This window comes from Belonocnema kinseyi, chromosome 2, assembly GCF_010883055.1.
Source record: "Belonocnema kinseyi isolate 2016_QV_RU_SX_M_011 chromosome 2, B_treatae_v1, whole genome shotgun sequence".
NCBI classification, from domain to species: Eukaryota; Metazoa; Arthropoda; class Insecta; order Hymenoptera; family Cynipidae; genus Belonocnema; species Belonocnema kinseyi.
The window spans coordinates 109,192,820-109,206,162 of record NC_046658.1 but is presented as its reverse complement, the minus strand read 5'-3'; the positions used below and the strand labels follow the sequence as shown (position 1 = coordinate 109,206,162).

The window sequence follows — 13,343 nt, the reverse complement described above, 5'->3', positions numbered from 1 at the left end:
AGCTCCAAGGAGATTATGTTGAAAAATAAAAAAAAATTTACCCAAAAAAAATTGTTTTTATACTTCATTCTAAGGACTTATTGAACTACCCTCGTAGCAATTTTCTTTTGAATAAGAGGTAGACAGTCGCGTATTTTCTGAATTTTTCAACTTTTCAGTTACAGCGAGAAAAAAATTAGGCAAATTTACCATAATTAATTGTTTAAAGAATTTATTATTAATTAATAATAATATTCTTCAATTCTTCTTTGTCTTTTTAATTATGAACAAATAGTAAATAAACATCAAAGAGAATAATTTTGTTCAACAATCTCTTTCTTTCGAGGATATCTTTGATTTTTTTAAGCAGAAACTTAAAAATCATTCATTTACCTCTTCTTTCATATTCGACTTTATAACAATTAATAATCTGATTGAAAACATTCAATTTATTTATATATGCATGTTATCATCGATGACAACTTATTTTTTCAGAAAATGAAAAGGACTATTGACATTAAAAACGGTGTAGTTCCAAATTTGTATTTTAGGTTCAGCAACCAATTTTCGTGTTGTAATTCAAAACAATATTTTTATAGCTTATTTAAAGACTCACTCTTCCAACCTATTCCTAATTAATCCATTCTTTTTATTATCTCTGCTGTAATATAGATTTTTGAACAAATACTTTGTTAACTTGCATTAATTATTACCTAACTCTAACTGAAATTTGAAGAGTTGGAAATTTCAGAAAAATCGCAACTTTATAACATTACTCTAAGAGCAAATATTTATAAATAATAATAAATTATTTAAACAAATCATCTTTGTCAATTTTAATGAACTACTTCCTTACTCTGGCTGAAAAGTTGAAAACAAGTTGAGAAATTCAGAATGACACACGTCCTTCTACCTATATTCTAAAAGAAAATTGCTATAAATAATAATCGTTTAAACTTTTTTTTCAAACATCTTATTAATAGCAGAAAGCACTATTTAATGCACTGAAAGCTCAAGATGCTCAATACGTTTTAAACTTCATGAGACTTGCGCCACCTCTAAATACCATTTTTTTCAAAACAAAAAATACGTACTTATTTGTTCAAATATTTAAAAACATTTGAGAGGAGGGGGTAGGGATTAAATCATGGAAATAAAAAAAAATAGACCACCCTGGTGCATATTGATGACAATGACAATTGTCGCAAACAGACGGGACACGAAAGCACAAATAATATGCCAAAGCGAAAAAATTTTGAGCGGTGCTACGAAGCTCATTAATTACAATATTCATTCAAATTCAATGAAAACCCCTTGGTGCACATTAAACATAATTTTCTAGATGCGTGATATTGAATGTAAAAGTGTATTGTTAGTACCAGTTACCATGTTTTTTGACGGGTCACAGATTATTACTCAGCTAGCAAGAAATTTTCTGAATCGAAGTTTTTCCCCTGGCTTTCGGAATCGGTTGAGATTTCTAGCCAATCAGATGTGAGAAATTGATAAGGTCGCAAATTTTTGTAGTAATTTGTGACCCATGCGATGTGAGCAGCATAAGGAACCATTAGTTCGAAAGGTTGTCTTGCAAGGGGTTCCTCCAAAAACTGCGTTAAAAATTTTGAGGTTTTTTTTGTAACATTTTCAACATGTTTGCAACATAATCATGGTTGGCCAACAAGAATTTTATGTTTATTCTGCATTTTTTCGTGTTTCTAGTGAGACCAGCTGTCGAAAATAGAGAAATATATTCTTTAAAATAAAACATATGAAAAATAAAAGAAACAATAATAAATAAAAAGAAAACATGCTAAATTAAATATAAAACGCTTTACATTCCTTAAATTTCAGGTCGAAAAATATGGAATTTTTAACAAAATATTTGAATTTTCAACCATAAAAGATTTTCTATCAAAAGAGATGGATTTTTGATCAAGTATTTAAATAAAATCGGCAGTTGAATTTCTAACTAAATAGTTCAATTTTCAACCTACAAAGATAAATTTTCAAACAAACGGTAGAATTTTCAATAAAAAAGGACTAAAATTTAACAAAAAACAGTTCATTTTTCAAGCCAATAATTCCCAAAAATAGTTGCATTTTCAACCCATAAATTTGACTTTTAAACGAAAAAGTTGACTTTTATCCAAGAAAGACGTATTTTCAACAACAAAAAACCGAATTTAACCAAATAGTTACATTTTTAAGTCATTAATAGGATTTTTTAAGACCCTCAAATTTTTAACGCGGAAGATTGAATTTTTAGCAAAAAAGTTAATTTTCAACAAAGAAAGATGAAATTTCAACCAAAAAAGAATACTCATCTATAAAAAAAGATGAACTTTCTATCCAAAAAGACTAATGTTAAACAAAACAGTTGAATTTTCGACAAAAAAATCTGAAATTAACAAAATAGTGACATTTTTAATCAATTATTTAAATTTAGAACCTGCTCAAATGAATATCCAATCAAAAAAGACTAAGCTCCAACAAAAATATTCGCATTTTTAACCAAATAGTTGAACTTTTAAGCAATAAGGCGGTTTTTCAGAAGAAAGACAGTTGAATTTTGAACAAAAAAGTTAAGTTTTTAACATAATAATTAAATTCTAATAAAATTTTTTCTATTAATTCAGTTTGCAGTTAAGCGAAAAAGGGACTTTCTTGAAAACAGGAGAATGAAGAAGAATTCTTGAACTCTGAAATATGAAAATGACCTTTAAACTTATTTCTGGCGCGACCCTCTCACTCCTCAAATGGGTAACGCAGTTTATGGACGTCCCGAAGACAGCGATACACACATAAAATCCTAAATAATCTCTTGAACTCGTCCGTCAAGAATAAAAGATTTTTCACAAAAAAAGATCGTCAACGATGGCATTCTTTCACTTAAAATTTTTCCTATTTTGCTCTTTGATCAGTGAAATTTTGTGTGGATCGATGCCGTTTCAATAAATCTATGGTCTTACATGCAGTTAGTTTGGAGGCAATTTCGTACAAAGGATCAATGAGTTATTCTAAATTGGAGATTAAAATTGTATTTTAAAATTGTAACGATAAATAAAAAAGTCTCGTAAAAAGGGTAATAATAAGTAATAAAGAACGTGTCACCTTGGTACGAAATGCGAACATTAAAGGTTTACAGTTTTGAGACAGCAAAATCATTAAAAAGGGAAAAGAAATTTGTAAACGTATTAGTACAGTTGATTTTTGATTAGGAAATTAGGAAATTCGGTTGAAAATCATTCCTATCGTCTGTTTAGATTGAGTATCACATATGGCTCGTCACGATTGTTACTTAAATCCGTGCCGTTAGGCTCGTAACATGGATTGACTGTGTAATTCAGATTAGGTTGATGATAACTCACCGGTTGCATACTATTTGTTCTTCGTCTCTCCTCCTCGCGCTCATCAAGGCAGAGATCGGAATCCGAATCAGCTTTTCGCCCTAGGTCATCCTGCTTATAAAATTGTCGACAATTAGTTTTAGATTGGAGTATTAGAAACACTTCATTTACTTTTAAATGAAATACCATAAGTAGTTTAGATCTTTCAGGCCTCGGACACATTTGAGAAATTTAAAAGAGTAGCAATAAAGGGTTACTTGTCATTTTCCTTGAAAGTTGTAAATCAATCATTTTAATGCAAACAATTAGAAATTAAGCAAGACGAATAAAAAAAGATGAATTTTCATCCAAGAATGTTAATATTCGACTAAGAAAGGCTAATTTTTAAACAAGAAAAACAAATTTTCAACAAAACACGTGTAGTTTTAAATAGTTATTCAGTTAGTTTATAGGCGGGCGGGGAGTCCCGATAAGGGTGCCCCTGGTGCTCGAGCTATAAAGCCTATTGTACCCCACCCTTAACTATTCGCTCTCAGCAGTTGATTCCAGATCTCTTGCTGAAGCCCAGCATGTCAAATACTGATCGCGTTATAATATTTTTGGGTTCAATGAAGTGGGCCCTCATGGTTTCTATGCAGGGAAGTTCCATCATCCCTACCGCATTTCCTGTGGTAGGCAGGCAGATAATCTCAGGATATCCCTTACTCTGTCCATCCTGTACGTGTAACCTAGAATCATTTTTGCGTATCGGCAACCCTGGGTTTGTACCCAGTATTCCCGGTGCTTCGTCCGGATCCAGCATTTAATGGACATCCCAATGCAGCAAGACGCTGTCCTGCATCGGTTCAGGATTTACCCATGGGCATCAGATGACGGTCATAGTATAGAAGCTGTGGTTTAAGGACAGCCGATTAAAGTCATACAAGCATTTTAGGCCCTAGACCCCATACCAAACCAAAGGCTCTTCTGTACATCTAAAATGCCAAGACAAAATTCATAAATTGGGTTTCCAGATGCTTCGCCTAGTTCAGTTTGCTATAGAGGATTACTCCAAGGCATTTAAATGAGTCTAAGATCATCAGCCTCTTACCGAATAATGCAGGGGCGTGAACTTTCGACATCTTGTACTTACTGGTAAAAAATATTAGGCTGGTTTTTTTTTGGATTGACCGACTACTCTGAGCTGTCGCACAAGAGCTCACCGATGCATACGGCCGACGTTGTAAAACCCACAAACGTTTCCAGATTAGCCCCCTTGATTAGGATTACGCGCAGTGCATACAAAGTAACCCGCCTGAAAGGCGTGCTACCCTCTGTACAGCAGGAATGCTAAAAGCATCTTATCCCAGATATATCTTTTGATCTGTTTCTCTAGCGTCTTTAGAATAAAGAACGTTTAACTTATCGGGTGGATATCTTTAGCAACACTGCAGCCCATCTTTCCAGGTTTGTGAATAAAAGCCACTCTGCATCCACTCTAACACCCGTCCCGGCGATTAAAAGAAGTAGAAGAACCCATTGACCTATTCCAATTTATTGGTATCAACGACCATGGCGGCGAAATTCTAGTCGGCCTTCTCAATCTCTTGGTTCCCGTCTTCCTCATCTCGGTCGATTTGAGTTTACTGAAAACCTGGGATGGGATGTGGGCAATTGAAAATCGGTGGCGTGCCCAATTCATCTATGGCAACCCGATGAAACGACAACTCTCACCGGGGTGTTTTCAGCCACCTGTGCGAAGGCAAGGCACTGTGATTCCATAGACTTCAGCTGCTTTAACTCACGGTGCGGGGAGTGTCTTTGGAGTCCTTCTTCCTCTTGCCTGCAGGTCGAGCAGGAAGAGTTGCTCCAGATGATATTTAATTACGTGAGCTCCCTTGTGAGAGGCCTTGGCTATTGTTCGATAGCTGCGTTATGTGGGCTTTCCTTTTCTGGGCATGGATACGATTTTTCCTCTTTCAGGTGAGCCCAGTCATCTCTTCATCAACCGTGACAAACTGGTTCTTGTCGTCGATTTTAGTGATTTTCACCACCTTTCGTAGGATGACCCCTGAGAGCCGGTCCTCCTTTAACGATGGTTTAGATGAGGAGCCTGGATTGGAGCCCTCGTTATTTTGTATTTTTGTTCTGTTTTTGTCGGTCATGTTAGTCCCACGAGTAGCTATGGAAATGGAAAACACTCCCTGCAGAGCCCTGCTTACAAGGGGAGGGTCTACTTAATTAGGGTTTCGACCTGGTACCCCAAATTTTCCGCTAAGATACCTTCTTTGTGATTCCTCTGTGTTCGCCTCAACTAAGGGGGGCACGTCGAAGTGTGCAAGGATTTGGTAACCCTGGTTCTATTCACCCCTTGACATAGCGATCACATCATGTATTGGGAGTATGAGAACTCGTGCTCTCGATATTCCATGGGGACTTTGTTATTACCCCTCTGGAAGGATCACTCCTTAGTTTAGGTCCTGCAGACTAGAGTCCATAAGTTTCGCAGGGCATCGACATCTCCCGATGCTGTCTTTGTGGTTGGTGGGGCGGCTTAAGCGTTTGGGACATAGGAGTCAAACGGACCTCGATCTGCATGCGTTTAGATATGGATGAAAGGATCCCTATAAACGGGCTCTCCTGGGTGATTTGGAAAGAATCCCTATAAGCTGCCTCTCCTGGTATGCATGATTGTAGTATGATAGAAGGGTGAAAGAGCCCAGCTAACAGGGGCCTTTTGGATCCCTGGGTCGAGGTTCCTCTTGGACCGATCTCCAGTTTTTGGAATCGGCACAGGAATGACCTGCGGCCCGCACAGCGACCAAGAAACAGTCCTCTGTTAGTATGGTGGCCTGCGGAGGTGACGGAGGGGGGAAGGGGTTGAGTCCTAACGGGTGTAACATAACCCTTTCCTCTCAATCTATCTCTTAAGCAAGACAAACTCAGACGGCGACTGTGCCCCCAGCTCTTCCGGGAGCTGAGGGATCGACGGTCCCTCTGAATGAGGCTATGAAAACGGTGATACCTGGTACATCGGCGACCACAACGCCAATAACTAGCACTGAGGCTCAAAAGCGAGGAAGAGGCTTAGAGGGCATTCCACTGGGGCAGGGGGCTAAGTCTTTAAAAAGGCACAAGGCAGCCCAGCATCCGAAGAACAGGCAGTCGTCGGGGGGCTGGATTGACAACCGCTCAGAGAGCTGACCCCTTGACGGTGGTGGGGATGGATACGAGCTACCCAGACTCGATGCTCACTATAGAGCAGTTTGAGCTTTTTAGGAAGGCTACCTGGAGGTCCCGCTGCTTGAGTTATGTTTCAGAGACCTGATGGTGATAGTCACAGATCTTAAAGGAATGGGAAGGCTAGTCATGGGATCGGCTTACTTTCCATATGTCAGCGATACCAATTCACCAGTGGAGGTACGTACACTGGTGAAATACTGCAAAGTAAGGGGTTTCCATCTTCTGCTGGGGTGCGATGCTAATTCCCACCAAACTTTGTGGGACAGCAGGGACGTCAACTCAAGAGGTAAGCATCTAGTGGAATACCCTTTCACCACTGATTTAGATATTCTTAATACAGGGAATCCCCGACGTTTCTTAACTCGGTCAGGGAGGAAGTCATTGACATCACTCTCTATACTGGGAGTTTTAGAGACATGCTTAAGGCTTATAAGGGGACGTAACGGGATCACTCAAGCGCCAGGGACTTGAGCGGTAGGGCTTGAGCACTCCTCTCATGACTTTGACGGCAATGTTGGCGGTAGAATTGCTACAGATAGGGTTTCCCATGCCAAACAGGCTGATAACGAAGAGGAGAGGGACTAAGTAGTACACCAAAACCTATCAATGAAAAATGGAGAATATATTAAAGATTTTGAAACGCTTGTCGCTTCCCGACGATCGTCGGGGCACACCTGGAACCACAGCTGGGGGCCACAGCATGCGGGACGGTGGCGATGGTGAGCTGCGAGATTGTCAGGCAGATCTCACTAATCAAACAGCTGGCCAAAAAGAACATCTGCGACAAACGGTAAGTAGTGAAACATCAACTGTGCCTGCTGAGGATGCTTTGGCTAGCGCTAGCTATTTTCAGCCAACAACCTCGACAGTAATACCGTGGGAGAGCATCAATTGGGATACTACAATGAAAGAGGAATTGGTGCGTCTCTATTACGAAAGTTCGAAGTTTGAAACAAACATGGAAAAAGGATACAATTTAGGAACAAAGTTTACTGCGAAGTATCCTAATATACAAAAAGTTGCACTAAGAGATCTTAACGCTAAGGTGAAAGACATCAGGACTAATCTAAATGTTACAGAAGACCGAGCAATGGAGATTAAACAACAGGTTGATTTGGCGCGGAAAAACGACGGCAATGAACATCAGTTAGAGAAAGCCGCATCAAACGGTCAAGCAGGAGCAATTGACGTTCTTCCTCAACCTATTGATGATCCAACACCACCACATCCTCCAGAGGTGGATGACCTTACACAACTAGAGGCAGAAGCAGAGGTTCAGCAACCAAAAAAGCGACGAAAATGGACATACCATATGAACAGAGATGTTATGCGCCTTTATTTTTTGGCAGAGACATGTGGGCAAAGTGTGAGAGAGAACATCATAGACTCTTCTTACTTAAATACCCTGAGCTAGTCACAAAAATAAATGAGCAGAATCTGGCAGATCAGAAACGCTCAATATATGTAAACAGACTGCTTTCGGCTGTTGAAATAGCTGCTCTCAAAATGGAAGTGGAACGGCAGCTTCCTATTGATGAGCTCGTCTTGAAAGATGTGGATAACGAATACTTGATTGATGCTGAAGGGATAGGTGCTAGGGATAATGAACATCATGCACCGAATCCATTAGAACCACATCCGGATATTACTAACGATGACGTGGCTAGGGAAATCTCAGAAAAACTACAGCACCTGGAAAGGAATTTTGGTCATGCTTTACTAGAGTTCAGATATGTAGAACCAACACTAAATAATTCTCTGTCCAAAATGAACATCACAAATGATCTGCGTGCAATGATAGCACATCTCGACAGCAAGGTTTTACCTAAGTATTTAAACGGAGCACAAACTGCGTTAGAGGTGTAAACTCTTGTATACTGTGCAGCTTGGCAACCGTTAGAACGTTGGGACGAAAAACTAGGTCTGCAAATGCAGTTTTTGTCCCAACAAGGGATCGAGATCCACCATGGAAGATCAGCTTGGATATGGATGTCAGCAATGTAAGGTGCAAATTGGGTCGATTGACTCAATATAAAAAAGGAAATAGAACCAGAAAGCTGATGAACCATGTTACAAAAATCATTCACCCTCGACACATCGAGACATTAACACCAGCAATATTGGATGAAACTTTAGACTCTCAACGACAGAGACTTGATGTTCTTACTGCCAGACTGCGGCGGTACAAGAAAAGTAATGCACGAAGGCAACAAAATCAAATCTTTCAGACAGATGAAAGAAGGTTCTATCGTGAACTGAGAGTAAAGCCAAATAACCACCAAGGCACCGATGTCCCTCAATTGGAAGATATGACTAACTACTGGTCGGGTGTTTTGGGGAAAAATGAACAGATGCAATTTGGACACTGCGTGGTTCAAACTGGAGGAAGCAAGGGCAAGCAATAGCCCTGAAATGCATCTGACAAACATCACAGCTTTGGATGTTTCAGCGGTCTTGAAAAGGGCAAGTAATTGGAAAGCTCCAGGTCCGGACATGGTGCACAACTTCTGGTACAAGTACCTGACGAGTGTGCATCTTGCGTCGGCAAGGTGTTTTCAGAAGACCAAAATCCATCTCAAAATCCATCTGACTTTCGACCGACAGCCTGTCTTCCAACAATTTATAAATGTCTTACAGCTATCATTACAGATAAGGTATACGAGGTGTGTTCAAAAAGTAAGGTGACTTTTCAATTTTCGCGGGCTACGTACATTCAAGTTTAAAATTTTTTTTTGTGATGGTACACTCGTCACGATCATATGTTCACAGTTTTGACTATATAGCTCGTGTTGTTTTTCTGGCAGAGGCGTAAAAGGTTAGAAGGATTTGGCGTGCTCGGCGATTTTCTTCTTTCGAAAAAATGGAGCAAAGAGTTTCCATTAAATTTTGTGTGAATTTTCTGTGAGTCAATAATGATCCTGATTTTCTCAAAAGGGTTATAAGTGGGGATGAATCGTGGGTATATGGTTATGACGTCGAAACTAAAGTCCAATCGTCTCAGTGGAAGCATCCTGAGTCTCGAAGACCGAAAAAAGCACGTCAAGTTCGGTCAAATGTGAAGGTTTTGCTCTTTGTATTACCGTGGCGTAGTGCATCAGGAATTCTTACCACAAGGTTGTACGGTCAATAAGGAGTATTACCTTCAATTTATGCGCCGTTTGCGAGATGCGATACGCAAAAAACGTCCGGAACTTTGGAAAAACAATTCGTGGCTCTTGCATCACGATAATGCACCTGCTCATTCATCGTTGCTTGTGAAAGATTTTCTGACCAAAACCAGCACCACAGTCATGCCTCAGCCTCCATATTCACCAGATTTGGCCCCCAGCGACTTTTTTCTTTTACCAAAACTGAAGAGACCCATGAAAGGACATCGATTTTCAACGATTGAGGAGATAAAAACTGCATCGCTGAAAGACCTCAAGGCTATATCACAAAATGATTATCAGAAGTGCTTCGATGATTGGAAAAAGCGTTGGCACAAGTGTATTATATCTGAGGGGGATTACTTTGAAGGGGACAACATAAATATTGAGGAATAAATGAATATTTTTTGAGAAAACCATAAAGTCACCTTATTTTTTGAACACACCTCGTATTCTCATTGCGGCGAGAATGACATTCTTACAGAAGAACAAAAAGGATGTTGTAAAAACTCACGAGGCTGTAAAGATCTAGTCACTATAGACGCTGTTTCCATGACTTAAACTCGTAAGCATTAAAGGAACTTACACATGGCATACATTGACTACAAGCAAGCGTTTCCTTCCGTGCCGCGTGATTATTTGCTTGAAGTCTTAAAACTTTACAAAATCTGCCCACGCATTATTGACTTTCTAAGCCATGCGATGAGGCTCTGGGGTACAAGAATCAAGTATTTTGATCATGGACAACCAAGGATAACTAGATCAATACACTTTACGACGGGTATATTTCAAGGAGAATCCTTCAGCGAACTATGGTTCTGTTTAGCGTTGAATCCATTGAGCAAAACACTAAACAGCATGTCTCATGGGTTCAAAATTCATGATAATGAGGATGGTCATCAAGTGACCCATCTTCTTTGCATGGATGACCTGAAGCTGTACGCTAGTTCAGGCCAGAAACAGCAGCAAGTGATCTATGTCACAAAGCAGTTTTCCAATGATATCCACATGGAGTTCAGACTAGATAAATGTAGAACAGTGCATTTAATCAGCGGGAATTAGGGACCGCAGAGTTAAAGAACTAATTCGAAAATGACATCGAGGCAATGGCTGCAGGCGAATCATATAAATATCTGGGAATTCTTGAATCTAAGGGTAATCAACATACGATAGTTAAGACAAGCCTAACGACTGCGTTCACTACGAGACTCAGATTAATTATGAAGAGTTTTCTCAACTCGGCAAACAAAATCAGGGCGATCAACACATATGTCTTCCCTGTCTTCACGTACTCCTTCGGGCTCATAAAATGGTCTACCACGACATTTAGGGGGTACCGGCATTGTAGATGTCAAAAAACTGTGTGAGTCACAAGTTATACAGTTGCGAGACTATTTTAACAGCAAACGAAATGTTGTGCTCTCCAGTACCATCTGTCAAGCGGATTTTGAAGACACGCCCTTAAATTTGTCCTCAGATGGGGCCTTGAATATCAGGGCAGAAACCATAGAGGAATTAGAAATACAATGGAGGCAGAAAGCCATCCATGGCGAGCACCCCAAGACGTTAGATCAAAATGAAGTGGATAGTGAGGTATCTAATATTTGGCTAGAAAGGGTGTTCTGTATCCAGAGACGGAAGGATTCGTCATTGCAATACAGGACAAGGTTTTCTACACCAGGAATTATCGCAAACACGTGTTACATCAAGACGTGGTTGACCAGTGCCGATTATGTAGAGATACCAACGAATTCATCGAGCACCTTATTGATGGCTGTCGCATGATGGCTCAGAGAGAATATACGCACAGACATAATGATGTAGCGGGTATTATACATCAACAACTTGCCCTAAACCTAGGACTCTTAAAAGAATGGATGTCCTTCTATAGATACATTCCAATGCCCGTTTTAGAAAGCGAAGATTACATCTTATATTCGGATGTTACAATCCAAACGGATAAAAAGTCTATATTATCGACATTGCTTGTCCGCTTAACCGAAATTTGCAGTCAACCTATACAATCAAGATCCACAAGTATAGCGAGTTAAGGCATGAAGTAAAGACCATATGTAGGAATGTGAATCATGCATCTATTCATCCCAATGTGATTTCGGCTAAAGGCAATGTGCATGCAAGATGCACTGAACATCTTGAACATTTAGGAGTCAGTAGGGTATTGGCAGCAGCTCAGAAGGCGGTTTTATTAAACATCTGTCGTATTGTAAGAAACTTTCTTGATCATCAGGAACCGAGCGACTAAAAACCCGTGGATTGGCAGATGGTAGCTCTAAGAAAGCATCCAGAGGTGACTGCTGCCACCTCCAACGCTCATGGCCGCTCGTAATTGTATACCTACAACATTATCGCAGGAGGTTTCAACCATCGTATTAAAATATTTGAATTAACTTATAACATTCTAATCTCCTGAGTCACTTGACTTAGTCCGTGGCTATGATGTATAACCGGGTTTACCCGAGTAACAGTTTAATAAAAACACATAGTAATAGCTCGAATAGACCCTTAAACCCTCCCATCAGCTACAAAGTCACGTAATCCCTAGGGATACCAATTTATTTTGAACACAAAAAAATTTCAAAAAACGGTTAAGTATATTTTTAACCAAATAGATGAAACTTTTAAATTCTGATATCACTGAATTACTTCAATTTTTCTCAATTCTTTGAATTATTTTAAAGTCCTTGTAATTCAGGGAATTCCAAAATATTCAAAAGAATTTATCAGATTCTAAGAAAGTAAAACGAATTCAAATAGACCGGAAGGAAGTTTAAAAGAATTCCAAACAAATTACAAGAATCAAAAGGAACACCTAACATTTAAAAAATAAAAAAGAATTCAAATGAATGCAACAAAAAAATTATTATTCAATACTGAGCATTAAGAACTGAATGTTTTGTGGGTCATTTTTAAATTCTTTAATTTTTCAAACCCCTTTCTACATTAATCTTTGAAAAATTACAAACTTTTGCATGAAAAATAAAAGCATGGCTGAAAAAGTTTTTTTTAGTGATTAAACTATACAATTCAACATTGAGAATTATATCAATCTTATTTTATATTTGTATATTATAAATTGACAATACAAGTTTCCCCGTAAATGTCTAACAATAATTGCCAGTGTAGAAATAAAAATATAAATCTCAAAAACTTGTTTTTACCTGCGTCATTTGTTGGGTTGTCGTAAGAATCCTAGCTAGAGGACTACAGCAAACCGGTAAGGTTTCAAGAAGTGTAGGACGCGAATGCGTTAACAAGGGCTTCATAAACCGGGTATCAAAATTACCCCAAACCCTCGCAAGGAGAGCTTTTTCGTTTGGCTTCAACCCAGGTCCTGACGAGGGTCCATCCTGCATAGAATTGTACTGTGAAATTTGAACGACGATTTAGTTATCCATCCTGTTTAATTCCTCGTCTTTGAGATATTCTGTTCAAATTCTCAAATACAAAACTCTCTTTTACACTACAAATTCAAAATCTGTGCTATATTATTCACTGTGACCAATGAATTACTTCACTAAAATACAATTTTTAAACTTACAAGGTAATTTTATTGTTTTAGAAAACAGTGTTGTGCAAATTATCTCTAACGCCTTTTCAAGCAGCTTCATGCTTTTGACATAACATTTAT

General features: G+C 38.8%; 1 protein-coding gene across 9 annotated transcripts in view; it reads right to left on the bottom strand.

Annotated features, from left to right (window-relative positions):
* Positions 1–13,343, bottom strand: part of LOC117167121 (sodium/hydrogen exchanger 6) — a 52,056-nt gene that overhangs the window by 10,694 nt on the left and 28,019 nt on the right. For 3 of the 9 annotated variants that reach the window (XM_033351784.1, XM_033351789.1, XM_033351787.1), the window contains exons 11-12: positions 12,874–13,077; positions 3,348–3,440 (exon numbers count right to left, since the gene is read on the bottom strand). In XM_033351784.1, coding sequence (XP_033207675.1) covers positions 3,348–3,440; positions 12,874–13,077 — 297 coding nt within the window. Of the gene's footprint in view, positions 1–3,227; positions 3,441–12,873; positions 13,078–13,343 lie in introns of those variants that run through there. The other 6 variants (XM_033351785.1, XM_033351790.1, XM_033351782.1 and 3 more) reach the window with 4 other exon arrangements.